Source organism: Ursus arctos, unplaced genomic scaffold (genome assembly GCF_023065955.2).
Source record: "Ursus arctos isolate Adak ecotype North America unplaced genomic scaffold, UrsArc2.0 scaffold_16, whole genome shotgun sequence".
Lineage (NCBI taxonomy): Eukaryota > Metazoa > Chordata > Mammalia > Carnivora > Ursidae > Ursus > Ursus arctos.
Genome location: NW_026622830.1, coordinates 53,091,846 through 53,117,622, shown reverse-complemented (window position 1 = coordinate 53,117,622; position 25,777 = coordinate 53,091,846). Strand labels below are relative to the sequence as shown.

Genomic DNA, 25,777 nt, shown 5'->3' with positions numbered 1-25,777 from the left:
GATTTTCTTGTGGAGAGCATTCAAGATTCCAGTAGTGAGGAGGATGACTCTCCAGGTAGGGAACAACACTCAGGTAGGAAGCAATGCAAGAGGGTTCCGGGTACAGTTGGGTTGCACCTGCTGCTCTGGAGACTGAGGAAGGTGGATAGGAAAGCAGAAGGGGTAGGGAAATATATGTACAAGTCTAATTTGTTCATTTCATATTTTAATGACATATTAGTAAGAGGAATGGAGTCCATAGGCATCAGGTGTGCTGTGTTTGCAATCATTTTTGCTTTCCTATTTAAAAATTCTTTCCCATGGGGGCGCCTGGGTGGCACAGCGGTTAAGCGTCTGCCTTCGGCTCAGGGCGTGATCCCGGCGTTATGGGATCGAGCCCCACATCAGGCTGCTCTGCTATGAGCCTGCTTCTTCCTCTCCCACTCCCCCTGCTTGTGTTCCCTCTCTCGCTGGCTGTCTCTATCTCTGTCGAATAAATAAATAAAATCTTTAAAAAAAAAAAAATTCTTTCCCCTGAAACCTGTACTTCCTTCTCTTTCCCACTGCCAGATGTCAAAGCTTAGGTTCTGTTTCATTAGCACCTCTTGGGATTTTGGTATCTTTCTTGTTATTAACCTTGATGGATGTAATCCTGTGCGACCCAACAGACACTTGAATCTGGATACAAAGTTCTAGCATGAGCCAGGAGGTAGATGAGAGGTCAACTCTCTCCCTTTTAACGTACAGGACTAGTAACATTATGTTCCTGTCCTGTTTGCTCCTCCTTAAAGGCCACTTCCATAGCTAGGTGAGTTGAAGAATCGTTCCTCTGAAATTATGCATATGCTCCAATGTCCTTTAGCTCATCCCAGCCTCCATACCTCACCCAAGTCTGAACTGTGAATGTGCTTCCGTCTGAAAGAGGCCCATGTGCAGCTGCCCTGGAGACCCTCCATGGCCGGCAGGGATTCTAGAGGACTGTATGAGGAGCTGCTGGGCCTATTTCACACACCAGCTTTTACAGCCCTGCTGACCTGGTCACCTGGCATTGACCACAGGACACGACCTCTCTCTGGGCAGCAGGGCAGGGAGTCAGTGCTCCTCTCAGAACCCACTGCCTCAGCCACACATTGGCCCTGCCCCCCACACCTTGGTCATGCCTACCCCAGGCCTGCCCAAAGCCCACCCTCCCAGTCCTTCCAAGGTTCAGGGCAAACTGTGGCAGGTACTGTGTGTTTATGTGATCGCATCAGCTGTAGAGCCCCTGTTGCCCCACGTATAGACTAAGGGAATTTAGACAAGTTAGCTTACTTCTGATTTCATGTTCATGCTCTCTAGGGGGCTAGGAAACCTATGGGATTTTTTGAGAACGATCTTCAAGTAACTGCAATTACCCCAGGCCCAGGACAGGTAGTATGTGGAACTCATTGCCATTCTGTCCCATAGGGCCCAACAAAACCCCAGTCCCATTACAGGTGCCCCCTGGGTTTGGATGGATTGGTTAATTGATCAATTGATTGATGAGGGAGGGTGGCAGTGTACCCATGATCATTCCTCCGGTGTCCCCATATTTTAAAATAACATGGCTGGTAGAGGCTGACACGGAGAAGGACGATGAACACTAAATAGTGGAGAGAAGTGGAAGGGGAGTACTGAGTCATGAGTACTGAGGAAGGCAACATCACACACAGAAATGCATGCGGATAGTGACTGCCTTCTTGTAAGGACAAGATGACACAGGAGTTCATTCATGGTCACAGTTATGAAATTTGAAGGCTGGAAAAAATATGTTGCAGATCACAGAGACCCATTCCCTCATTGCAGAGGTGAAGACAGAGTCATCCCCAGGTCGGCCTTTATCCTGCCAGGAGCAGTGGGTCCAAGTTCTCACCCCAACCCTGACTGTCCCCGTCCTTTCCCAAGGCTTCCTCCTCCCCACTCCTACAATTATCCATGCACAGGATTACATGCAGGGAGCAAAACTGTGCATGCAATTTATTTCCTCTTTCCTCTCTTTTCACTTTGTTTTTGCTATCTATAAGCTCCTCTTTGTAGCTCTTCCCCCATTCCCTCTTTATAATTCTCATCCTGTAGTATGTGGTCTCATACAGGCACTTAAGGTCCTTGGATCAATGTCTATAAAACCTCCTGCAGCCTACCTCATTCACATTCTTAGTGTTGCTCTGGCCCCTTACGCTGGGTCTGTACCACGGACTCCTGCTGCGCAGCCCTGAATGGCCCCAGCCAGGAGCTGGGCTGGGAGTCGGAAGGGTCCCTGCTGGAGGGGCCCCGGGAATTCTGGATCTGCTCTCAGCATCCTCCACTTAATGGTTACCTGCCCTGGGCGGCTCTGGTTATGCCTGATTCTTGTCTTCCTTTCAGCTGTGAACAAATTTTTTTGTAATGGACTCAAAAGAAGGAAAAGACAAAGCAAATTGGGGCAAAGAAGAACAGGAAGAGGAAATGTGAGTGCAGGGCACTTGGGATGAAAATGGTAAAGCAAACGAGTGCACATGTTCTCCGTTGCTTCCCTAACTTCCTTGTTGGCACCGCAGGAAAACCAACCAAACACTGGGGTGACCGCTGATGCATGCGGCCACAAAAGCGGAGACAGGGTGGTGGTAATAGTACATACAGGCAACATAACTACCTTCCAAGGACGCTGCCACACTCTTTCTGAGCTAATTATGTGTAATCGTTGTGCCTAGACTATACATGGAGTAGATGATTTTATTCATGTAACCTAATAAGTTAGATATTATTCTTAAGTCCTTCTATAGGAGGCTGCCAGGGTCCTGGAGATGCTCTGTGTGTCACATTGGTGTTGGCAACAGATGCATTTATATTACAGGAAACCATAAAGCTAGACATTTAAGATTCGGGGACTTTACAATATGTAAAGTAAACATCAATTAAAAAACAAACGTAAAACTATTTTTTTCTACAAAACAAACTCAGGCACAGATCGTTTCCTCTGATTTCTACAAAGTGTTTTAGAAGTGATGCCACTCTCCGACATCCTCTTCCAGAGAACATATGCAGAGGGAACACACCTACACTGCTTTCATCAGATCAGGAGAATTTGGATGCCACCTAGCAATAGACATCACAGTAAAGGGAAATCACAGGTTAACTCTTCTGAATGTAGATGTCAAGATCCAAAACCAAACATCAGCGGTCTATAAATCCACAGAGTTTTTATAAAGGAATGAAACTGGGATTTCATGGAGTGATTTCCATTGGTTGATGTGAACAGGATTACTGGGTGTTTGGGTGCTGCCTGGGACAGTGGTGAGAAGGGACAATGCCATTGGGTTGGTGGAATGAACATTTGGTGGCAGAGGGAAGAAACTCTCTCCCTGCAACTGCAAGGTCTAGAGAAGGGTGAGGAGTCTACAGAGACTTCAGAGTTTGGGGAGCGGGAAGTGCACACTCAGAGTGTAGGCTCTGCCTGCTCAGGCTATTGCTCAGATCAGTGGTCAGAAGAGAGTGGAGGACATGTCAGCTTCATCTATTAAACCAGCAAAGCACCAGTCCATCAGGTCACTTTCCTCATTAGCTAGTGGTTCATCCAGGGTTGGTTCTTGAAGGCCAAGCTGATTCATTAGAGAGGAGTTATATGTGCAAGTTGGCTTGGAAAATCCTGGGCTCTGGGCCACATAGGAGTCAAGCAGAGCACTGGTCACACCGTCGGTCTGCCTTGAGGCAGCTGATGTGTGATGATGTGGGAGGAGGAGGGATTTTCCCCCTGACCTGTTAAAGGGACTTCCTTTCAGGAAAATATCATAGCTTTTGGGTCAGAGATTGAAATGTTTGGGTGGAGGCATGTGCCCTTCTCTTGGCTCCAGCACCTTCTATGTCCTGGCAGCAACTTTGGGGCAGGAAAATTTGGGGAATGGAGGGAGGGTAGCCCTTGGTTCAGAAGTCCAGCACATGATCTGGAGGACTCAGGGAAGGCGGTGGGGGTTGTTCAGGGATCTCTGTCCCCAAGGAAACAACTACTTTCCTATCTCAGATCTGTCATCAGCCTTGTGACTCCAGGCGTCATTTAAAATCTCTACAATTTAGAGCCATGAATCACAAAACAGGGGTCACAGCACCTACCCTGCATAACCCATGAGGATGATGGGGGATGACAGGAAATGATGACAGATACTCTCCATGAGCTGTAAAGCATCATGCCCATGTGAGGGCTGAAATGTCACCTTGCACCCTCCCCTGCCCTGTATCCGTTCGAGTTTCCTCTCCGGAGGCAGCCACTCCTGTATTCCTTGCTTATTCTTGCAGACAGTTAATGCTGGAACACTTACACAGCACTTACGCAGCACCGGTCATTTTCTCCAGGTGATGTCTGGACTGTCTTATATTAAGCTTCGTAAGGGAATACTAGTAAATAGGCCTCATGCCGCAGAACAGGGAACCAGGGACAAAGGGGTTAAGTAACTTTCCCAGGTACATGTGTCTTCTAGCATGAGTTGATACCAGCCACCAGACACCAGCTCTCATGCTCTCTCTCTCTCTCCGTCCCTGTGCTGTGCTGCCTTTCTACATTGTCTCATCCTCATAAAATCACAGCCCCATCACAGATCATAATACCCCTCTTTGCTCATAGAACAGAAGTGCAGCATAGGAATGAATGAATGTGCTCCCAGGGTCTTCTCTCAGCTGCATATCAACAGTTCTATTTTCAGTATGTTTTCTAGGATTGTGGCTCAGGTTATAAAAAGAAAAATCATAAGGGATTCAAACACGGGATTCACAATATAACTATTTGTGTTTAAGAAGATCTGCTGGCTGTCCACTGTTCTGCTGGCTGTGCCCACAGTGGTTCAGCCACATTGAAATGGGCATCTGACCAAACAACATGGTAGGGCCACAAATATCACCCCCACTAACTACTCCATTGAAGGTGGCATGGGAGTAAAATCAGTAATTAGATTCAAGAAGAAGGACTGTAGTTTGTACAAAAGACACTGGATGTTGGAAAGGAAGGAGTGAGCAGGGAAGGTGCATACTCAAGGGCCAGTGTGGCTACTTCCTGCTCTCAGCCATGCCTTCCGTAGTGGCTGCTCTGAGGGTGGGTCAGATAGTCAGGGAGACACTGGAGGTGTGTAGATTTCATCCACTAAGCCACAAAAGTCCAGCCTGGCAGACCCCTCTCCTAGTTAATGAACTGCTCATCATCCAAGTTTGGTCAGTTGAAGACGAAGCTAGTTCTTTGGGCAACTGTCACGTGGGCAGTTGGTTTAGAATGTCCTGGGTTCTGAGCCAGTTGGGAGGCAAGCAGACTACTGGTCATTCAGGGTGATCACCTGACCACCAGGGAGTCTCACTGAAAGGCAGCAGATAGAATCAAGTGCTGGGGGCAAGTGAGGGGAGATGGAGACATGCTCAGATCCCCCCACTCCATCAGGGGTTGTTCTTCATTTGGAGGAAAGACAATGTATTTTGAGTCAGGGATTGAAACACAGAGCCAGGAGTTGGGTCAGGATTTGAGCCATCCTCTTGGTGCAGGCACCTCCTTGACATACCAGGTGTCTGCCTGCAGAAACCTTGGGGCAAGAGGATATGAGCAAGGGAGTGAGGAAAGGGCTCAATTCAGGTGTCCAGGACCTGATCTCGTATTCAGGTGATCAGGGATCTCTATCTCCAGGGAACCGTCTGTATCCCCTGACTCAGAACCATCATTCAGTTGCAGTTGAGCTGCAACTCTGAGAAAGTCACTTAATCTCTAAATTTCAGTACCTGCACCATGAAATATGGATCTCAGCCCCTACTCCTCCCACCCTGTGAGCATCACAAGAAATGACTTTTCACTATTGGAAGTTGAATATTGAAGCCTCCAATTGTTGAGGGGTCTGTTTCTCTTCATTTTTGTCAGTTTGTTTTATATATTTTGGAGTTCTCTTGTAAAACGTTTATAATCTCGAAGGATGGGCCCTTTTGTCATTATAAAATGTCCTTTTTTTTTCTAGAAGAAAAATATCATAAAAGTTTGTCTTATATTATCAAAGCCAGTCTCGTTCTCTTTTGGTTACTACTTGCTTAGCATTTATTTTCCTTTTATTTTCAACCTCTCTGTCTTAGACTTAAAGCGTGACTCCCTCATAGGCAGCAAATAGAGATTATAGGGTTTTTTTAAACCCATTCTGCCAATATCTGCCTCTGAATTGGAGTATATAATCCATGAATATTTAATTACTAATCAGCTAGCATTGGTATCTGTTTTTTGTTTTGGTTTGGTTTTTTGGCTGTATATGTCATCTCTTTTCTAATAGTCCTCCATTACCGGTTTTTTATGTTATGTTCTAGCGTACCGAATACATTTCCATGGTGCTTCTTTTGCTATATATTCTGGGTTATGTTCTTAGTAGCTTCCCTCAGATTATAATTAACACCTTAAATTATAACATTCTAATTGGATTAATACCAGATTAATTTCCATGGCATATAGAAACTACCTTCATGTAGATTCAATGCACACCCTCCCCTTATTGCCATGGTCATACAAATTATATCTTTATACACTGTGTGCTCGTCAGCATGTTTATAATATTGACTTCAGGTGGTGCCTTTTAAATCAGGAGAAAATAATACATTGTTTACAATTATACACATCTTACATACTTTTATATTTTTTATTTAAATTCATTAGCCAACATATACATACTTATATATTTACACTTTCTTGTATATTAACCTATGCAACTCTTTATTTCTTCATGTAGAATTAAGTTACTCTGTTGTCTTTTCATTTCTGCTTGAAGGGCCCTTAGTATTTCTTTGTAGGCCTTGTGAAAGCAGTGGGTTCTCTCAAATGCTATCTGGGAATGTCTCAACGTCTCCTTTATTACTGAAAGACATCTGCTAGATGCAGAGCTCTTGGCTGACAGTTTCTGTCTGTTGGCACTTTTCATGTCATCCCACTGCCTTCTGGCCTCTGGTTTCTGATGAAAATTAGCCATAAAATTGAGGAGCCTTTGTGAATGATTAGTTGCTTTCCTGATTTTCTCTTTGTCTTTGGCCTTGAACAATTTTATTATGAGGTGGGTTTATCCTGCTTGGACTTTTTTGAACTTCTTGAATATTTTTATTAATGTTTCTCATGAAATTTGGTGAGATTTTGGCTATTGTTACTTCACATATCTTCACTGTCCCTCTCTTTTATTTATTTTATCTTTTACTTATTTTATATTTCATTCCCTGTCTTTTCTTTTTCTGGGGACTTTTCTTTGTGCATATGTTGGCATGCTTATTGTATTATACAGGTCCGCGAGGCTCTGCTATTTTTTTCTCCCATCCATATTTTTTAACTCACTGTTCATCAGACTGGATCTCTATTAATCTATCTTCAAATTTTTGTCTTTTTCCTGCTCAAATCTGTTGTTCAGCTTTGTTGTGGCTTTGTGTCTCCCCAAATTATACATTAAAGTTGTACCCCACAGTACCTGTGAAAGTATCCTTATTTGGAAATAAGGTCTTTGCAGATATAATCAAGATAAGGTTACACTGGATTAGAGTGTGCCCTGATTGAATGGCTGCTGTCCTTATAAGAGCAGGGAGGTTTGGACACACAGACACAGAGGGGAGAAAGCCACCATGTGATGACAGAGGCAGGGTTTAGAGTGATGCAGATGCAATCCAAGGAAAGCCATGAATTTCCAGAAACTACCAAAAGATAGCAAGGGGCAAGGAAAGATAGTTCTCTAGCTCTTTCAATAGGAAACAGAGCCTAAGTTATAGCTTGACTTCAGATTTCCAGCCTTCAGACGTGTGAAAGAGTAAATTTCTATTGTTTTAGCCCATGTAGAGTGTAGTAATTTCTTACAGCGGTCCTAGGAAGTGAATACAAGCCCCTTTAGTGACATTTTCAGTTGTTACTATACTTTTCAACTCCAGAATATCTGTTTCTCTTTTATAATTCACATCTTTTTTATTGTTATTCTCTACTTGGAGAGATATAAGTCTCATACTATGTTTTAGTTCTTTAAATATCATTTCCCTTAATTCTTTACATATACTTAAAAGAGCTGATACAAAGTATCTGTCTCGTAAGTCCAGTGTCTGGACTTTGCTTAGGGACAGTGTGTATTCATTGCTTTTTTCTCCTTGTATATCAGCTTATGTGTGGGGGACAGCCCAAGAGCACCTCCAACATCCGTCCCTCTAGAAAGACTAACTGAACTCAGTATATAGCCATCCTGATAGCTGTGATTTATTACAGTGAAAGCACACTAAGCAAAATAAGCAAAGGGAAAGGTGCATGGGAGGTTCAGAGAAAACCAGCCACAAGCTTTCAAGAGAACTGCTCCAGTGGCATCACAAAGGTACACTTCATTCCTCCAGCAATAAAGTGTGAAACATCTTCCAGGAAAGCTCATTAGAGACTTTGTACTCAGAGGTTTTTAGTGGGAACTGGTCATTTAGGCACCCTCTGCCTCGCACATACCTGAATTTCAGAGTTCTATCAGCAAAGATATGTGCTGCATAAACCGCAGGGTTTGCACCAACAGTCTAGGCACAGCAAGCCACACTTACCAGAGAATGGTGGGGACCCTCTTGATTCCAAGTTCCCAGACTTCAGACAGGGTCAGTCTGACAAGCAGGCCTGTCATAGGAAAGCACACTTGGCCCTGGTATGCCAACTTTTTTCTGCACAGTCAGACTTCTGGTTTCCCTGCAGGTATCTTGTTACTGGGGAGGGGGACTGTAAATTGGTTATTTAAAATAATATCATATGACAACTCTAGAAATCGGATTCTCACTCTTCCCTAGGATTTGTTGGCTTTGCTATTTTTTGTCATTGCTTTCTCATTAGTGACTTTAATGAACTAATTCTCCAAAGTCTGTATTCTTTGTCACGTGTGACCACTGTAGTCCCTGCTCAGCTCTATGGCGGTCAGCTATTGGCCGGAGAGAGATCTCACGAACAGCCTAGAACTAAGTCATTCAGTCTTTGTCGAAGGGCTTCGTGAGCATGTTGAATCGTATCTTCAAAATTCAGCTGGTAGCTGAAAACCTTCATTGTTGCTTGTGCAGAACATCCAGGTCAGGCAGGGGGAGAGCTAAGGGCCTTCTAGGGTCTCTCCTGGGTATGCTTACAGTGTTCTAGATTCGTAAGAATAAGTCAGAACTTTTCAGATCCCCTCATGGAAATCTCATTTTTTGGTGGTCCTTGTAAGCTTTCTATTACTCTATTGTTTGCTCCAACTAATATCTATCACTTTAACCAACCAACCACAAGTTAAGCAACTGCCTATAATTTCTTTTTTGACAATTATGCTGGGAAAAGGCTTTTTGTTCTGGGCAAGCTCCAAGTGAGATTAAACACAAACAGTCAAACAAGTAGGGTCTTGCAGACATCCCTCAGACCCATTAGTGGTAATTCTCTAGAAATGAGGTTTTGAGGGAGCTCCGGACCCATTCTGTTCTCTCCAGTGGCTGCCGCATTGCTGTCTTTCACTGTGAACATGGGCTTTAGTTTTCTGAACTACTCTGCAGCCACAGGGCAGGGGATGGGACTAGGCCATGTTAAAACAGCACAAAACTCATGGTTCTGACTGAGACTCACCTGTTTTTTTTCCTCCCTCTTCCACCAGTATCAACATTCCCTCTACTGCTGCAAGTTTGAGTTTATTTCCAGAGTTCTTAAGATGTTGGTGGCAATTTTTGCCAGTTTCCTCATTGATTTTTTTTTGAGGAGAGAATTTTTGGAGGTCTTTAAGCTGCCATTTGCACTAAAGTCACTCACCACATCATACTCATACTCAAGCCACAGTCCATGACTGATTATCCTCAGGTGTTTGCAGGAATCACAGTTCAACGTAAACTGTGTCTCAGAGAGACTCCTCATGCAGTTGTGTGCACACTGTTAGGTCACAGACATGAAACTCAACTTCAAAATAGAGCGTCACTTTAAAAGGAATTAAATTTTAAAAAAATAAAAGAATTTTCTTAAACTCGTATACTGAATAATATGACGTGGCACCTCTGGATAATAGTGACCAACCAGATCCTCAGGTTGAATTTAGGTCATTAAACAGGGCTTTGTTGTTATATTCTTCCTCCAACTTAAAAAAAACTAAAGCTTATCATATGCACAATTTTGTAATGGTAGAGTTTGGATATTTAATATATGTATGATTTCTTGAACTTGTAAATTTACTTAATTCATCTTCACAGTCATAGAGAAAGTTATTTGGGAATAAAATCAATTATCTTTGGTCATGTATATTTTACTTATCTTGATAAGGCTTGTACTATATAGAAAGAAAACATGAAGATATACAGAGATTCCAAGATATGGTGTAAAACTGCCTATCATTCTAAATCCACACTGTATCTTTAAAATATATGTACAGGCACCGGGGGGGCTCAGTCGTTAAGCGTCTGCCTTCAGCTCAGGTCATTATCCCAGGGGCCTGGGATCGAGCCCCGCATCGGGCTCCCTGCTTGGCGGGAGGCCTGCTTCTTCCTCTCCCACTCCTCCTGCTTGTGTTCCCTCTCTCGCTGTCTCTCTCTCTGTCAAATAAATAAAATCTTTAAAAAAAAATTAAAAAAATACATGTAAAATTGCTCCAAATTGCCCAAGGCCTCGCTAGAGCAGTCAAGAGGAAGTAGCTGATTTTCATCATCCTGTTTGCCTGGAGACCACTCCAGACACGTACATCACACTGACGTGTGTGCAGCAGACGGTTTGGGAAGGACTCGGCTTCTCGCTGGGCCTCATGTCACAGTGGAAGTCTGAGCCTCACGACAGCATTACTGTGGCTTTGAGTTGACCGCACTGAGCTGTGTCTAGGCAGCATGCGGTTTGCTTGGTTGGTTACGAGTTGTCTGTTGACTGCGAAACAGCTCCAGTCACATTGACCTCCCATCGCCTCGTCCTCAAACTTTCCTCATCGCCTCCTGATTCCATCCATACGATGTTCTTTCTGCAGGCATCACCTCCTCCTCCACTGCCCACTCCAGCCACTACCCAGGCTGCACCCCAAGTTACCCTGAATGCATTCCTCAGATAGGGGTTCAGTCAGCCCCTCTTCCAGAGAACCTCCCAAAATCTCCCTGACTAGAGCTGTGCCCAGGTCATCTTTTTCAGGGATCTCCTATTAGTTGAACTTTTTATTGTGTGGTTATTTTATGTATATCTTCCCAAGAATAATTAGGATCCATGGAGGGAGAGAATGTGAAGTTCTTACCAGTAATCCTGCACTTACCTCCTTGCACCTGGTGAACGGGACAGAGATTCTCCAGAGACAGTGCAGTGAGGACAACACGTTGCAGTGGGGAGGGTGCAGGATCTGAATCTGCATGGTCTGCACCATGCCTCGCTCTGCCATTCACACCACATGACACACAGCAGGATCAAAAAACATTTCTAGGAGACGTCTCCTCATGTCGAAAACAGGACTAACAGTCATTCCTCAAGGGGGCATTTGTGAGGAGAGAGAAAAGTTGTATTCATGTAAGATCTTGGGATGTATCTGTCATGCTACCCTTCACTAAATGTTGGTTGGTGGCCTACTGACAGCCTAGTCTCACATTACTGGGTCATGTCCTCTGAGCAAATCATGATCACTCAGAGAGGCATGCGCCTCTCTGCAGCTCTGAGATCCTTGTCTTGTCACAGCTGTCTCTCTCCATTGTCACAGTCAACCCCAGTCATCCTATGTTATGGGCATTATTTTCTCAGTTCTTTCTTTTGTGTCTGACATTTTGTCTTTTTCCCTGCCACTTTTTCTTAAAACATGGGTGGCTACAGCTGGATGTCTCTCCTGGAGTCTAGAGGATGTAGGATACATAGTAGCACTGCGGTGTCACTGCCCTCCCGGCCAGGTTGACCACGGTCTCTCAGGGTTTTTCCAAAGACCCACCCTCAGGGGTCTTCCACATGTCCTAAGCAGTCAATGCATTTGTTCATTTAGTCCAAACTTGTAAAATAAGTTTGGTCACCTCTGCATGCAGCCTACCTGCAAAGGAGTTAAGTGACTTGTCCAAATTGAGGCAAAAAAGCATGGTTAATCCTATAGTCACGGAAGACATGGGATGAGTCATCAAGACAATTTCCTAGAGAAAAGAACTCACACATGAATCCTTAGAGGTCACTTCTTACATCGATCTATTCAATGAACACATCATTCTAAATATACTCAGTTTTCCGTTGAATAGGACTTTTCACAACTAACTGAAGCAGCATGCATCACCAGAATACCAGAGGAAGCTAAGTGCGGGGGCTTCAGAGGGTCACAGTTTTGAGGACAGCATTCATCCTGTGCCAAAGTCCAATGACGCACTGCGAGCCCAGTGCGAGACACAGCACCTCTCTGTCCAGGAGACCCCGACACTGAGATTCCCGAGACGGTGTAGACTGTGCCCAGGGCCCTGAAATGGAAAGAGACACAGGGATGGTGAGTCTGAGGTCATATGATGTCTATAAGAAGGAAGTGGCAGGGCCTCCCCTGATCCACTGTCAACAAATCACCTGAGCAGAGAGTGAGAGGAGTGGGGAGGAAAGAGGACGAGGCTGTGATGGAAAGACCCTTCGAGTTCTGCTTCCCGCGGGGCCCAAAGTTGATTTTACCTACTGGCCCCACTCAAAGGGAGGACAGGGAAGTCATGCAGATCCTTCCCCTCCCCTTGATGGCCTCCCACAGCTGATGTACCCCAGGGGTTTGTGGCAAGGCAGGCCCACAACTCCTCCTGCTGTGTTAGGGCCAGATGTACATACAGAAGGGGACCTTGGAGAGTGAGTTGCATGCCCATCCACCTGTCCACTATCCCCTCCTCCCAGAGTGGGGTCTCTTCACTGCCCAGGAGCCTCCTCTTAAGACTGCAGCCTCTTCCACAGCCTTGTACTCAGTGAAGTGACCTCCACAGCTTCTTCCTCCATTGTAGATCACTGTAGAGGGGGATCCAGAGGGAACCCAACCTCAGAGAGAACTTGTTCCAGATTCAGAACAGCAGAAGGGGCCCCTGGGTAGCGCAGTCGTTAAGCGTCTGCCTTCGGCTCAGGGCGTGATCCCGGCGTTCCGGGATCGAGTCCCACATTGGGCTCCTCTGCTGGGAGCCTGCTTCTTCCTCTCCCACTCCCCCTGCTTGTGTTCCCTCTCTCACTGCCTATCTCTCTGTCAAATAAATAAATAAAATCTTAAAAAAAAAAAAAAAAAAAAAAGAACAGCAGAAGGACCAAAGACCATGACAGATCAGCCAAGACCAACCCACTTTCCACTGTGGCAGTCAGGGGGATCCCCTTCACCTCATCCTGTGTTGCTCTCTCTCCATCATTCCTGATTGGGGGACAAAATAGGGAAGGCCTCAAGGAGAGGGAGAGAGCGCTAAGCACATCTTGTGGGTGCTCCACTCTGAGGAATGGGAGGGACCACCCAGCCCTCTTTGGCACACGCCAGTTAACCTCTGCCTGATACTGGACCCAAGGGTTGATTGGGTCTGTTGTTTGGGTGTACACATATGGTATCAGGAAATTGGAGGGAAGCAGAACTTTCAAGGGAAGAAGAGGGACTCTGCATTTTTTTCCCAGAGCAAAGCTGGTTCCAGTCACTAACATAATAATCCACACCAATACTTCCAGTGCAGGACTGAGTGATCTGACCAAAAGCTCCAGAAATTGTGGACAGCTGGGTCAGCAAACCATACCCAGGATCTTAGAAATGGGGGTGCATCAACCACACAGTATCAGAGAACCAGAGGAGAAAGGACGGCCCCCATTACACTACTCCAGAACTCAGCAGCAGCCACTTGCCCACAAAATGACAGCAATAACTCTGGACAGTGAGAAGGTACAGACAGCCAACAGGTTTTTATCTCACTTCCCTGTGGGCCTTGAGGACAATGTAGGCATCAAGCTGCTGTCCCACACTAAGCAGTAATAATCAGCCTCTTTTCCAGGCTGAAGCCCAGAGATCAAGAAGCCTGGCTGCCTGACCTGGAGCCCAGGAAGCTCTTCTGAGAGGCAATTGCAAATCTGGGGGTCAGGAGTTTGGCAACAAAGCCCAGGTGTTGCTGAAGCTGAGCTGCTCCCCTAGTGCACGTGTTGGTGGCCATCTCTCCTTGGCCCTTGGACACTGAGGGTGGCTGAGTCAACCCCACCTGGACCACAGACCCTGGCATGGGGGAGGGACAAGTAGAACAGTGAGTTGGGTGAATGAGGGAGTGGACCAGAGCTGAATGAGGGGCCCCCCACAAATCTTCCACCCAGAAAAGTTCAGCTCTCATCTGTGCAGAAAGTGAGGAGCACAATGAGAGGGGCACAGGTCGTGTATAGATGCTCAAGAGCTCTGCTCCCTGAGATTCCAGAAAGGGGCAACCCTAAGTCCCTCTTATTCTCTCCCTAGGCACCATGGGGAGATGGGCTCCTGCATTCATATATGTCCCTGCTCCTTGACACTCAGCCCTGGGTACCATCTCTAGCAGAATGATGCCCCCCACAAATGTCCATGTTCTAATCCTTGGAATCTGCCCGCATGTTGCCTTACATGGGGAAGGGGAATTAAAGTTGCAGATGGAATTAGGTTGCCAATCAGCTCACATTAAAATCAGGAGATGATCCTGGATTATCCAAGTGGTCACAAGGTCATTAAAAGTGGAAGTGCAGCAGAAGAGTCCACTAGGATGTGGGGCAGTCAGTCAGCTATTGCTGGCATTAGAGGTGGAAGGGGCAACTAAGCAGGGAGTGTAGACAACCTCTAGAAGCTAGAAAAAGCCAGGAACCAGATTCTCTCCCAGCGCCTCCAAAAAGGAACACCCTACAGACGTATTTATTTTAGTCCAGTGAGGCCCATATGAGACTCTAACCTGCAGAAGTGTAAGACACTATATTTATGAGGTTTGAAGGCAATACATTTGTGGTAATTGGTTACAGCAATGGGAAACTGATACAGTAATTCCCAAGTCAATGGACTGAAGAAGAAGAATCTTGATCATTTCAGCAGATACAGAAAAAGCACTTAGGACAATTCAACATACATTCAAGATTTTAAAAACTCTCAGCAAAATAAGAATTAAGAAAGACTTTGTCAACTTGATGAAGGACACTTACAGTTTATAGTTAACATAATAGTGATGGAAGATAAAATTATTTCCTCTGAATTCAACACGACACAGGAGTTGGTGACTATCATAACAAATACTAGGGTCATCTACTGATTTCATTTCCTTTGGATGTATCCCTAGATATGTGATTACTGGATCATATGGTGGTTCTATTTGCAATTATCTGAGGAAACTCAGTACTGTTTTCCATAATGGCTGTACCATTTTACATTCTCACTAACAGTATATGAATGTTCAAATTTCCATTTTCTTACCAACATATATATAAACCATCCTAACAGGTGACATGATATTGTCCTTTGATTTGGATTTCTCTGATGATTAATGATGCTGAGCTGCTTTTCATATGTCTGTCAGCCATTTGTATTTCTTCATTGGAAAAATGTCTATTGAAATATTTAGCCCATTTTTATGTTGGGTGAAACACTTTCTTAAAAGATTCATTTATTTTGAGAGAGCGAGAGAAAGCACAAGAGGAGGGAGGGTCAGAGGGAGAAGCAGACTCTGCTGAGCAGGGAGCCTGATGTGGGACTTGATTCCAAGACTCCGGGATCATCACCTGAGCAGAAAGCAGATGCTTAACCAACTGAGTTATTCAGGCGCCCCTGGATTAAACACTTTTATTTTAATGATTAGTAGCAGTTTCTTATATATTTTGGATATTAGCCTCTTTTTTATTTTTTAAAGATTTTATTTTTTAGAGAGAGAGTGAGCAAGTAGTAGGTGGGGCAGAGGACAAGGTAGAGAATCTCAAGCAGAATCCAAAATGAGTATGGAGCCCAAAGCAGGGCTTGAACTCATAACCCTGAGATCATGCCCTAAGCTGAAATCAAGAGTTGGATGCTTAATCAGCTGAGCCACCCAGGGCCCCTAGTCTCTTTTCTGATACAAGGTTTGCAATTGGATTCTCCCATTCTATAGACTGCCTTTTCATTCTGTTGATTGTTAAAGAGACTATCCTTTCCTCATTGTGTACTCTTGGCACCCTCATCAAAGATCATTTATCCATGTATGTGTGAATTTATTTGGGGGCTCTCTCTTCTGTTCCATTGCTCTATCTACCTGCTTTTTTTAAAAAAAAATTAATGTATAGTATATGTTTCAGAGGTGAAGTTTAGTGATTCATCAGTTGCATATAATACCCAGTGCTCATTACATCACGTGCCCTCCTTAATGCCCATCACCCAGTTACCCCATCCGCCCATCCAACTCCCCTTCCGCAACCCTCAGGTTGTTTCCCAGAGTCAAGAGTCTCATAAGGTTTGTCTTTCTCTGATTTCTTACCCTTCAGTTTGCAAAGAGCAATGGACAGATGATCTAAGCAGAAGATCAACAATCAACAAGATCTCACTCTTTGCATCAAAAAACAAGGGCTTTGGATGACACACTGGACCAGATGGACTTTAGAGATATATTCAGAGCACTTCATCCTAAAGGAGCAGAATGCACATTCTTCTCAAGTGCACATGGAACATTCTCCAGAATAGATCACATACTGGGTCACAAATCAGGTCTCAACAGGTACCAAAAGACTGGGATGGTTCCCTACATATTTTCAGACCACAATAATGTAAAACTTTTTTTTTTTTTTAAGATTTTATTTATTTATTCGACAGAGACAGAGACAGCCAGCGAGAGAGGGAACACAAGCAGGGGGAGTGGGAGAGGAAGAAGCAGGCTCATAGTGGAGGAGCCTGATGTGGGGCTCGATCCCATAACGCCGGGATCACGTCCTGAGCCGAAGGCAGACGCTTAACAGCTGTGCCACCCAGGTGTCCCCACAATGCTGTAAAACTTAAAGTCAACCATAAGAAAAAATTTGGAAGACCACAAATACATGGAGCTTAAAGAACATCTTTTTTTTTTTAAGATTTTATTTATTTATTCGACAGAGACAGAGACAGCCAGCGAGAGAGGGAACACAACCAGGGGGAGTGGGAGAGGAAGAAGCAGGCTCATAGCGGAGGAGCCTGATGTGGGGCTCGATCCCATAACGCCGGGATCACGCCCTGAGCCGAAGGCAGATGCTTAACCGCTGTGCCACCCAGGCGCCCCAGCTTAAAGAACATCTTACTGAAGAATGAAGGCGCCAAGCAGAAAATTAAAGAATTAAAAAAAAAAATGGAAGCAAATGAAAATGAAAACACGACAGTTCAGAACCTTTGGAATGCAGCAAAGGTAGTCCTAAGAGGGAAGTATATAGCAATACCAATCTTTCTCAAGAAACAAGAAAATTCTCAAATACACATCCTAACCTTACTCCTAAAGGAGATGGGGAAAAAACCCAGCAAATAAAGCCTAAAGCCAGCAGGAGAAGAGAAATAACAAAGATTAGAACAGAAATCAATGATATAGAAATCAAAAGAACAGTAGAACAGATCAACAAAACTAGGAGCTCATGCTTTGAAAGAATAAGATTGATAAACCCTAGCCAGACTTATCCAAAAGAAAAGAGAAAGGACTCAAAATCACAAATGAAAGAGGAGAGATCACAACCAACACTGAAGAAATACAAACAATTATAAGAACATATTATGAGCAATTATGTGCCAACAAACTTGGCAATCTGGAAGAAATGGATGCATTCCCAGAAACATATAAACTACCAAAACTGAAACAGGAAGAAATAGAAAACCTGAACAGACCCATAATCAGCAAAGAAATTGAAGCAGTAATTAAGAATCTCCCAACAAACAAGAGTCCAGGACCAAATGGCCTACCAGCGGAAACCAAACATATAAAGAAGCATTAATAACTTATTCTCCTGAAGCTGTTTCAAAAAATAGAAATGGAAGGAAAACTTCCAAACTCTTCTATGAGGCCAGCACTACATTGATCCCCAAACCAAAGACCCCACCAAAAAGGAGAATTACAGACCAATATTCCTGATGAACATCGATGCAAAAATTCTCACCAAGATACTAGCTAATAGGATCCAACAGTACATTAAAAGGATAATTCACTGTGACCATTTAGGATTTGTTCCTGGGCTGCAAGGATGGTTCAACATCTGCAAATCAATCAATGTGATACACCACATTAATAAAAGAAAGGTCAAGAACCATACGATCCTCTCAATTGATGCAGAAAAAGCATTTAAGAAAATACAAAATCTTTTCTTGATAAAAACTCTCTGCTGTGTAGGGATAGAGGGAACATGCCTCAGCATCATAAAAGCCACATATGAAAAACCCATGGCAAATATCATCCTCAATGGTGAAAATCTGAGAGCTTTTCCCGTAAGGTCAGGAACATGACAAGGCTGTCCACTCTCACTGCTGTTGTTCCACATAGTACTGGAAGTCCTCGCCTCAGCAATCAGACAACAGAAAGAAAAGACATCCAAACTGGCAAAGAAGAAGTCAAACAAGGTACTCTATGGAGAAAGTCCCAAAGACTCCACCCAAAAATTGCTAGGACTCATACAGGAATTCAGCAAAGTGGCAGGATATGAAATCAGTGCACAGAAGTCAGTTGCATTTTGATACACTAAGAATGAGGCAGATGAAAGAGAAGGCATCGATCCCATTTACAGTTGCCCAAAAAACCCATTAAATTACCTAGGAATAAACAGAACCAAAGAGGTAAATGGTCTGTACTCTGAAAATTATAGAACCTTATGAAAGAAATCGAGGAAGACACAAAGAAATGGAAAAACATTCCATGCTCATGGATTGGAAGAACAAATATTGTTAAAATGTCTATGTTACCCAAAGCAATCTACACATTCAACACAATCCCTATCAAAATACCATCAGCATTTTCCATAGACCCAGAGCAAACAATCCTAAAACTTGTATGGAACCAGAAAAGACCCCAAATAGCAAAAGTAATATTGCAAAAGAAATCCAAAGCTGGAGGCATCATGATTCCAGACTTCAAGCTATATTACAAAGCTGTAATCATCAAGACAGTATGGTACCGGCACAAAAACAGACACATAGATCAATGGAACAGAACAGAGAATCCAGAAGTGGACCCTCGACTCTATGGTCAATTTATCTTCCACAAAGCAGGACTGAATACCCAATGGAAAAAAGACGCTCTCTTCAACAAATGGTGTTGGGAAAATTGGACAGCTACATGCAAAAGAATGAAACTTGACCACTCTCTCACACCATACACAAAGATAAACTCCAAATGGATGAAAGACCTAAGTGTGAGACAGGAATCCATCAGAATCCTAGAGGAGAGCATAGGCAGCAACCTCTAGGACAGCAACCTTTTTCATGACACATCTCCAAAGGCAAGGGAAACAAAAGAAAAAATGAACTTGTGGGACTTCATCAAGATAAAAAGCTTCTGCACAGCCAAGGAAACAGTCAAAAAAACTAAGAGGCAGCCCACGGAATGGGAGAAGATATCTGCAAATGTCTTAATCAGATAAAGGGCTAATATCCAAAATCTATAAAGAACTTCTCAAATTCAACACCCAAAGAATAAATAATCCAAGCAAGAAATGAGCAGAAGACACGAATAGACATTCTCCAAAGAAAACATACAAATGGACAACAGACACATGAAAAATGTTAAATATCACTTGGGAAATACAAATCAAAATCATAATGAGATACCACCTCATTAACAAGTCAGGAAATGACAGATGTTGGCAAGGATGAGGAGAAAGGGGAACCCTCTTGCCCTGTTGGCGGGAATGGAAACTGGTACCTAATTCTGGAGAAGAATTTGGAGGTTCCTCAAAAAGTTAAAAACAGAACTTCCCTATGACCCAGCAATTGCACTACTAGGTATTTATCCCAAAGATACAAATATAGTGACCCGAAGGGGCACCTGCATCCCAATGTTTATAGCAGCAATGTCCACACCAGCCAAACTATGGAAAGAGCCCAGATGTCCATTGACAGATGAATGGATAAAGAAGATGTGGTATATATGGAATGGAATGTATATACGTGGTATGTATAATGGAATACTACTCAGCCATCAAAACAATGAAATCTTGCCATTTGCAATGATGTAGATGGAACTGGTGGGATTACGCTAAGCAAAATAAATTAATCAGAGAAAGACAATTATCATATGATCTCATGCATACGTGGAATTAAAGAAACAAAATAGAGGATCATGGGGAAGAGAGGAAAAATACAACAAGATGAGAGAGAGGGAGACAGGCCATAAGAGGCTCTTAATCATAGGAAACAAACTGAGGGTTGCTGGAGGGGAGGTGGTGGGGGATGGGGTAACCGGGTGCTGGGCATTAAGGAGGGCACGTGATGTAATGAGCACTGTGTATTATATGAGACTGATGAATCACTGGCCTCTACCTCTGAAACAAATAATACACTATATGTTAATTAATTGGATTTAAATAAAAAAATAAAGAGCACCCTTGCATAAAAATAAACAGACAGACAGAAAGTAGACCAGTGATTACCTGGTGACGGGACGGTTGGGGGAGGGAAGGATTGTAAGGGCATCAGGGAATTTTTTGAGAATGATGACTATGTTCATTATCATGGGTATATACATGTGTCAGAACTCATCAAATTGGGTTTGTTTAAAAAAGTCTTCCCCTATGGACTCTGGGAAACAAACTGAGGGTTTCAGAGGGGAGGGGGGTGGGGGATTGGGCTAGGCCGGGGCTGGGTATTAAGGAGGGCACGTATTGCATGGAGCACTGGGTGTTATAGGCAAACAATGAATCATGGAACACTACATCAAAAACTAATGATGTACTGTATGGGGAATAACATAACATAATAAAAAATTTTTAAAAAATTTTCCCCTAGAGCTGATAAGGGGGTGTGGTACCTGGCCCATTTGGTACTCCTATTCTGGAAAATTCTACTCCTTACCTGGCATTCTTAGAGAGGTATTCCACCAAGGCTTCCAAATTGTCTTTCTGTAAAAATATTTTTTCATTATTTATTGATTTAAGAGAGAGAGCGCGAGCACGAGCAGGGCCAGAGGGAGAGGGAAAAGCAGACTCTGCTGAGCAGGGAGCCTGATGTGCAACTTGACTCCAGGCACCTGGGATCATGATCTGAGCTGAAGGCAGACGCTTAACTGACTGAGCCACCCAGGGGCCCCCAAATTATCTTTTGTAAACAGAATGGAATGGAGTAAGTATGTACTTTGATCTGCCTTCTGCTGTAGGCCTGCCAACTCCGGAACCTAGAGTCAACCTCTGTCCCCAGCAGACGAGGAAAATGAAAGGCAATGGGCTGCTCCAAGGTCACTTTCAGGTCATGGCCAACCCAGTGGTTTGTCCTCCCACATGCCAACTGTGGGCCTGTGCTCAGGTCACTGGGACACCTGGCTTCCTAAACCCTTCATAGATGTCCATTGTTTTTCTGGTACGTGTTTTCCCTGTGAGGCTGGATTGAGACCATTTTCTCTGTCGTTCAGAGTTTATAAGGACGCTCTTGGAAACCGGTCTCAGTTTCAGGGCAATGGTATTCCATCCTTCCATTGTATCCCCAGGTCACAACTCTTTCGTCCTCCTGAGCCGCTTTGGTCATTGGTGCCTTTATCCCAACTCTTTACGTGGCCAGCCTCACCCCTCTGGAGACCTCATGAACCCAGACTCTGCACAGGCAGTCTGAGGATCAGGCTGACATACCTGTGCTTGGCCGGGGTAATAAATGCCTTCATTATCCCGGACCACCCAGCTAATATTTTATCTTCAATATGAATGCCTCACTCCACAAAGGCCCTGTTGTTCTCACCCTTAGGCTGTGGCAAAGCCTGACCATAATCTCCCTGTTCCTAAAGGACTCACAGGGCTCAGGTTCAAACTTTTGTGAGCACTTGCAAAATCCTTTGGGAAATCAGTGTAGTTTATAGCAGTGTCTTATGCCACACCTCTCAGGCTCATCTGCCCCACTTAGTGGATTTCCAAGTGAGCCCGTGCACCACACACAGAGTGGCCCCTAGCACCTGCCTCTGCCCACGTGTCAGGGCTGACTCAGGAGCTCAGGCTCCTACCTTACCTCCTTTCAGCCTCGGCCACCCCTCTTGAAAGGACTATGTGCTCTGCACACATCGCAGAGATACGGGAGGGCACAGGAAGGAAACCCACTGAACTAAAGAAGCTCATAAACTATTGACCTCCTTCCATCCTGCCTCCATATACCCCGGAAGAGAAGAGCAGGAGAGGCCTGCCGATGTGGACAAAGACCTGCCCTGGCTGTTTATCTTCCTGACAATAAAAAGGCCTCCTCATTGTAGCCAAACTGTTGCTGAAAATTCTGTTTTCACTGGTGAAACAGATAACTTTTGTCGAATGGCCCGCTGGCTCCTTGTTCTCAGTGTGGTCCGTGGACAAGCAGCCTCGGCATCTGCTGGGAGTATGTTGGAAATGCAGAGTCTCAGGTCCCTCCCAGTGTTACTGAATCAGAATCTGTATTTTCATGAGATCCTCAGGGGATCCGGGCCTAAGATGATGTCTCAAAAAACCACTGTTGAATGTTCCCCAAAGAGAAAGCAAATCAGCACCTTGGTATACCAAATGGGGAAGGCATGGTTGTTTCCTGGGCCTTTTTGGCAGTTTCTAGCATTCTAGAATTCCATAAAGGGTTGATTCTCCAGTGGCCCTGATGGGAATTTTTCTGGAAGAAGGGAAAGAACACCATCCTTGCCGGGAAATTGAGCAAGGACGGAAGCTATGCATGGGCCCAACAGCAAGAGCTCCAACGCGCCAAGGCTGATCCCCTGCTCTAGAGCTCTCTGCTGTTCTTATGCTAGATCCCTTTGTGTCAGGTGATGGGATGGGAGATTGTTCTTGCTTCTGTATTGCTGTAACCCGTCCTCTAAGATTCACTTTTGTTGTATCCCAAAGTTTTGGGACCCATGTCTTATCGTTGTTCTTTACTTCCATTTAATTTTTACTTCATCTTAGAATTCCTGCTTGAATCACTAATCGTTTGGGAGAATGTTCTTTGACCTCCATGTATTCATGGTCTTCCCTGGTGTTTTCTTGTGGTTGATTTCTAGTCCATAGCATTGTGGTCAGAAAAGATGCATGCTATGATTTCCATCTTTTTAATTAGTGGAGACTTGTTCTGTGGCCTAATAGTGATCTGTTCTGGAGGACGTTTCATGTGCACGCAAACGGAATGAGTGTTCTGCTGTTTTAGGACGGGATGCTCTGCATGCGTCTGTTAAAAGCAGTGCATCACCCAAAGCCACTGTTTCCTTGTTGATTTTCATTTTGGATCAAGTCCACATTAATAGAAGTGGGGTGTTAGAACCCCTACTGTATTGCATTACAGTCAATTAGTTGCCTGCTGTTTTTTATTAACTATTTTTTTTTTTTAGATTTTATTTATTCGACAGAGATAGAGACAGCCAGTGAGAGAGGGAACACAAGCAGGGGGAGTGGGAAGGAAGAAGCAGGCTCATAGCGGAAGAGCCTGATGTGGGGCTCGATCCCATAACGGCGGGATCACGCCCTGAGCCGAAGGCAGACGCTTAACCGCTGTGGCACCCAGGCACCGCTTATTAACTATTTTATAAAAGTATTTGAGTCCTCCTATGATGGGTGTCTAAATATTTAAAATTGTTCTATCTTCTTGTTGCATTGTCTCCATGATTATGACACAGTGTCCTTCTTTGTGTCTTACTACTCTTTTTTTTTTTTTCATTCTGTTTTGTCTGATAGAAGTATTCCTACCTCTGCTTTGTTTTGGCAACCACGTGCATGCTAGATGCTTCTCATCTCCTCACTTTCAATGTGCAGGGGACTCAGTAGGTCTGGGGGCTCAAGCTGAGTACCCAATTTTGGACAAATTGGTGTAAGAGTGGAAACTGAGACTAAGTGTGTAAACTAGAGAATGTTTGAGACATGGACTTCAGAACAACATGGACCTAAAAGTCCCCTTGACCACCAAGGAGAGGGTGGGTTTCTCTGGTCAAGGATATGGGCCATGGGGCACCATCGTGGCTCTGCCTTTAAGTTTCTGCCTTCGACTCAGGTCATGATCACAGGGTCCTGGAATGCAGGACTGCATCAGACTCCCTGCTCCAACAGAAACCTGCTTCTCCCTCTCACACTCCCCTGCTTCTGTTCAATCTCTTACTATCGCTCTCTGTCCAATAAGTTTTAAAAAACTTAAAAAAAAAAAAAACGATATGACCCATTATCCTGGCAAGAGAGAACCCATCCCTGATCCACCAGATGCCAGCCAGGGAACAGTGGCTACCATGGATCGGACACAGAGCCTGGGGCCTGGAGGGAACTGCTGCTTCAGAAGAACTGCATAAGGAGATGCACGAAGGCTGGATATCCTGGCTCCTAGGTCAGCATAGATGTTCATGGAACCAGGCTCAGGTGTGCCCTTTAAGGTACCCCTCCCATCTTTTCCCAACACACAAAGCAAGCAGGAAAGGGAATCCAGAGATCACTGACAAGAATCCCAGAAAGATTACAAACTTGGTAAACGGCCAACGGGGAGACTGAGGCTGGAAAGTCCTGCCTGCCCTGAGTCCATCTGCAAATTATCTTCCTCTGGCTTTGTCCCCTTCACACGCAGGATTTGATCTCCTTCCGTGTTTTTCCCCACTAGGTGCTGATGCAGTTCCAGAGATTGAACTACAATACGACAAGTTCCAAATACGGGGGCAATACAAAACCAAACACAAAACCAAAAAAGCATCTCAACGGAAGAAGCAGGACACAGTCTTCCTGGCCTTAGAGCGGAGAAAGGCAACCCCAGTCCTGGGGCAGGAAGGAGTTCTGGGGCATACAAGTCTTAAAGACTCCCACTTTCAGTGGTTGTTGCTATTCCTGGGAAAGTCCCTGCAACCTCTAAATCTCAGGAGTTCTGAGGGGCTGTCTCTGCTGTTTGCCCAAATTCATTGACTGAAATGGACCCGTGCTCTGAGTAAGGGGGATTTGGGGGTGCCCTCCAGTGGCTAGGGAGAAGGGCTGGCACTTCTCCTTCCTCCCACGTACAGTAGCTGATGACTCTGGGGGATTTCCTAGGTCAGGAACGAATATGAGAGTCTGTGCAAGTTTTCCATTACTGCAGGAAGTAAAAGACCCAAACCACACACCTGGGCTCTAAAACAAAACAAGGGCTTTAATCTCCTAACATGCAAATCTATCACGGTACTATTTAAAACAACTAAATGGTGCCCCCTACATAAGGAAATAGATGGGGGGAAGGGGTGTGGAGACAATGGGCACAAGGATGCAGCTGCTGAGGAATCCCTGCAGGGCCACTGGACACTTGCTCAGTCCTGAGGTTGACTGCGGCCAGTTCTTCTCCTTCTTGAGTGCTGCTGACCAGCTAGGACCGGGGCTCCAGCTGGCAGGACAGGGTGTAGCTAAGGACAGAGGGACACCTGTGAGTTGCCCAGGAGCTTCCATTCAAGAGTCCCTGCCAGTGTTTGCCCACAGCTGGAGTCTGGCGCCCCGGCAACAAGGCCTGAGGCTGCCCAGGGAAGGAGGATCCCAGGAGTGGCCAGCAGAAAGAGTCCACCCCGAACCTCACCGACCCAGCTCCTGATGGGCCTCACCTCTCAGCCTCGCTGAGCGGCTCCATAGCCTGGAACCAGGCCCAAAAAGGATCCTCGGGCTCTAGGGTGTAATTCTCGGCAGCCACCTGGAGCAGCATGATGTCCGTAATGACTTGGTATTCCTGAGCAGAGAGAGAAGCACAGGATGCATAGGGAGCCTGGGGGGGGGGGGGGGGGGGGCGGGGAGCTGCAGGGTCTGGTGAGGGTTGAGCACCGGGACCGGGCACCCATCCCAGGTCCTGGCACA

At 44.8% G+C, this 25,777-nt stretch overlaps 2 protein-coding genes across 23 annotated transcripts in view; one reads left to right on the top strand and one right to left on the bottom strand.

Moving 5' to 3' along the window:
* Positions 1-25,777, top strand: part of LOC130543845 (uncharacterized) — a 407,309-nt gene that overhangs the window by 84,525 nt on the left and 297,007 nt on the right. For 9 of the 21 annotated variants that reach the window (XR_008959520.1, XR_008959512.1, XR_008959511.1 and 6 more), the window contains one exon: positions 2-20,430. The exons of 3 other annotated variants lie outside the window; for them this stretch is intronic. Coding sequence is in view for 6 of the 18 variants with exons in the window: in XM_057312852.1 (XP_057168835.1) it covers positions 24,576-24,704 (129 nt within the window). In the remaining 12 variants the exon portion in view is untranslated. Of the gene's footprint in view, position 1; positions 20,431-24,575; positions 25,076-25,777 lie in introns of those variants that run through there. 9 more of the 21 variants (XM_057312853.1, XM_057312857.1, XM_057312848.1 and 6 more) reach the window with 7 other exon arrangements.
* Positions 1-25,777, bottom strand: part of LOC125281957 (focal adhesion kinase 1-like) — a 344,868-nt gene that overhangs the window by 264,544 nt on the left and 54,547 nt on the right. The gene's annotated exons all lie outside the window — the stretch shown is intronic.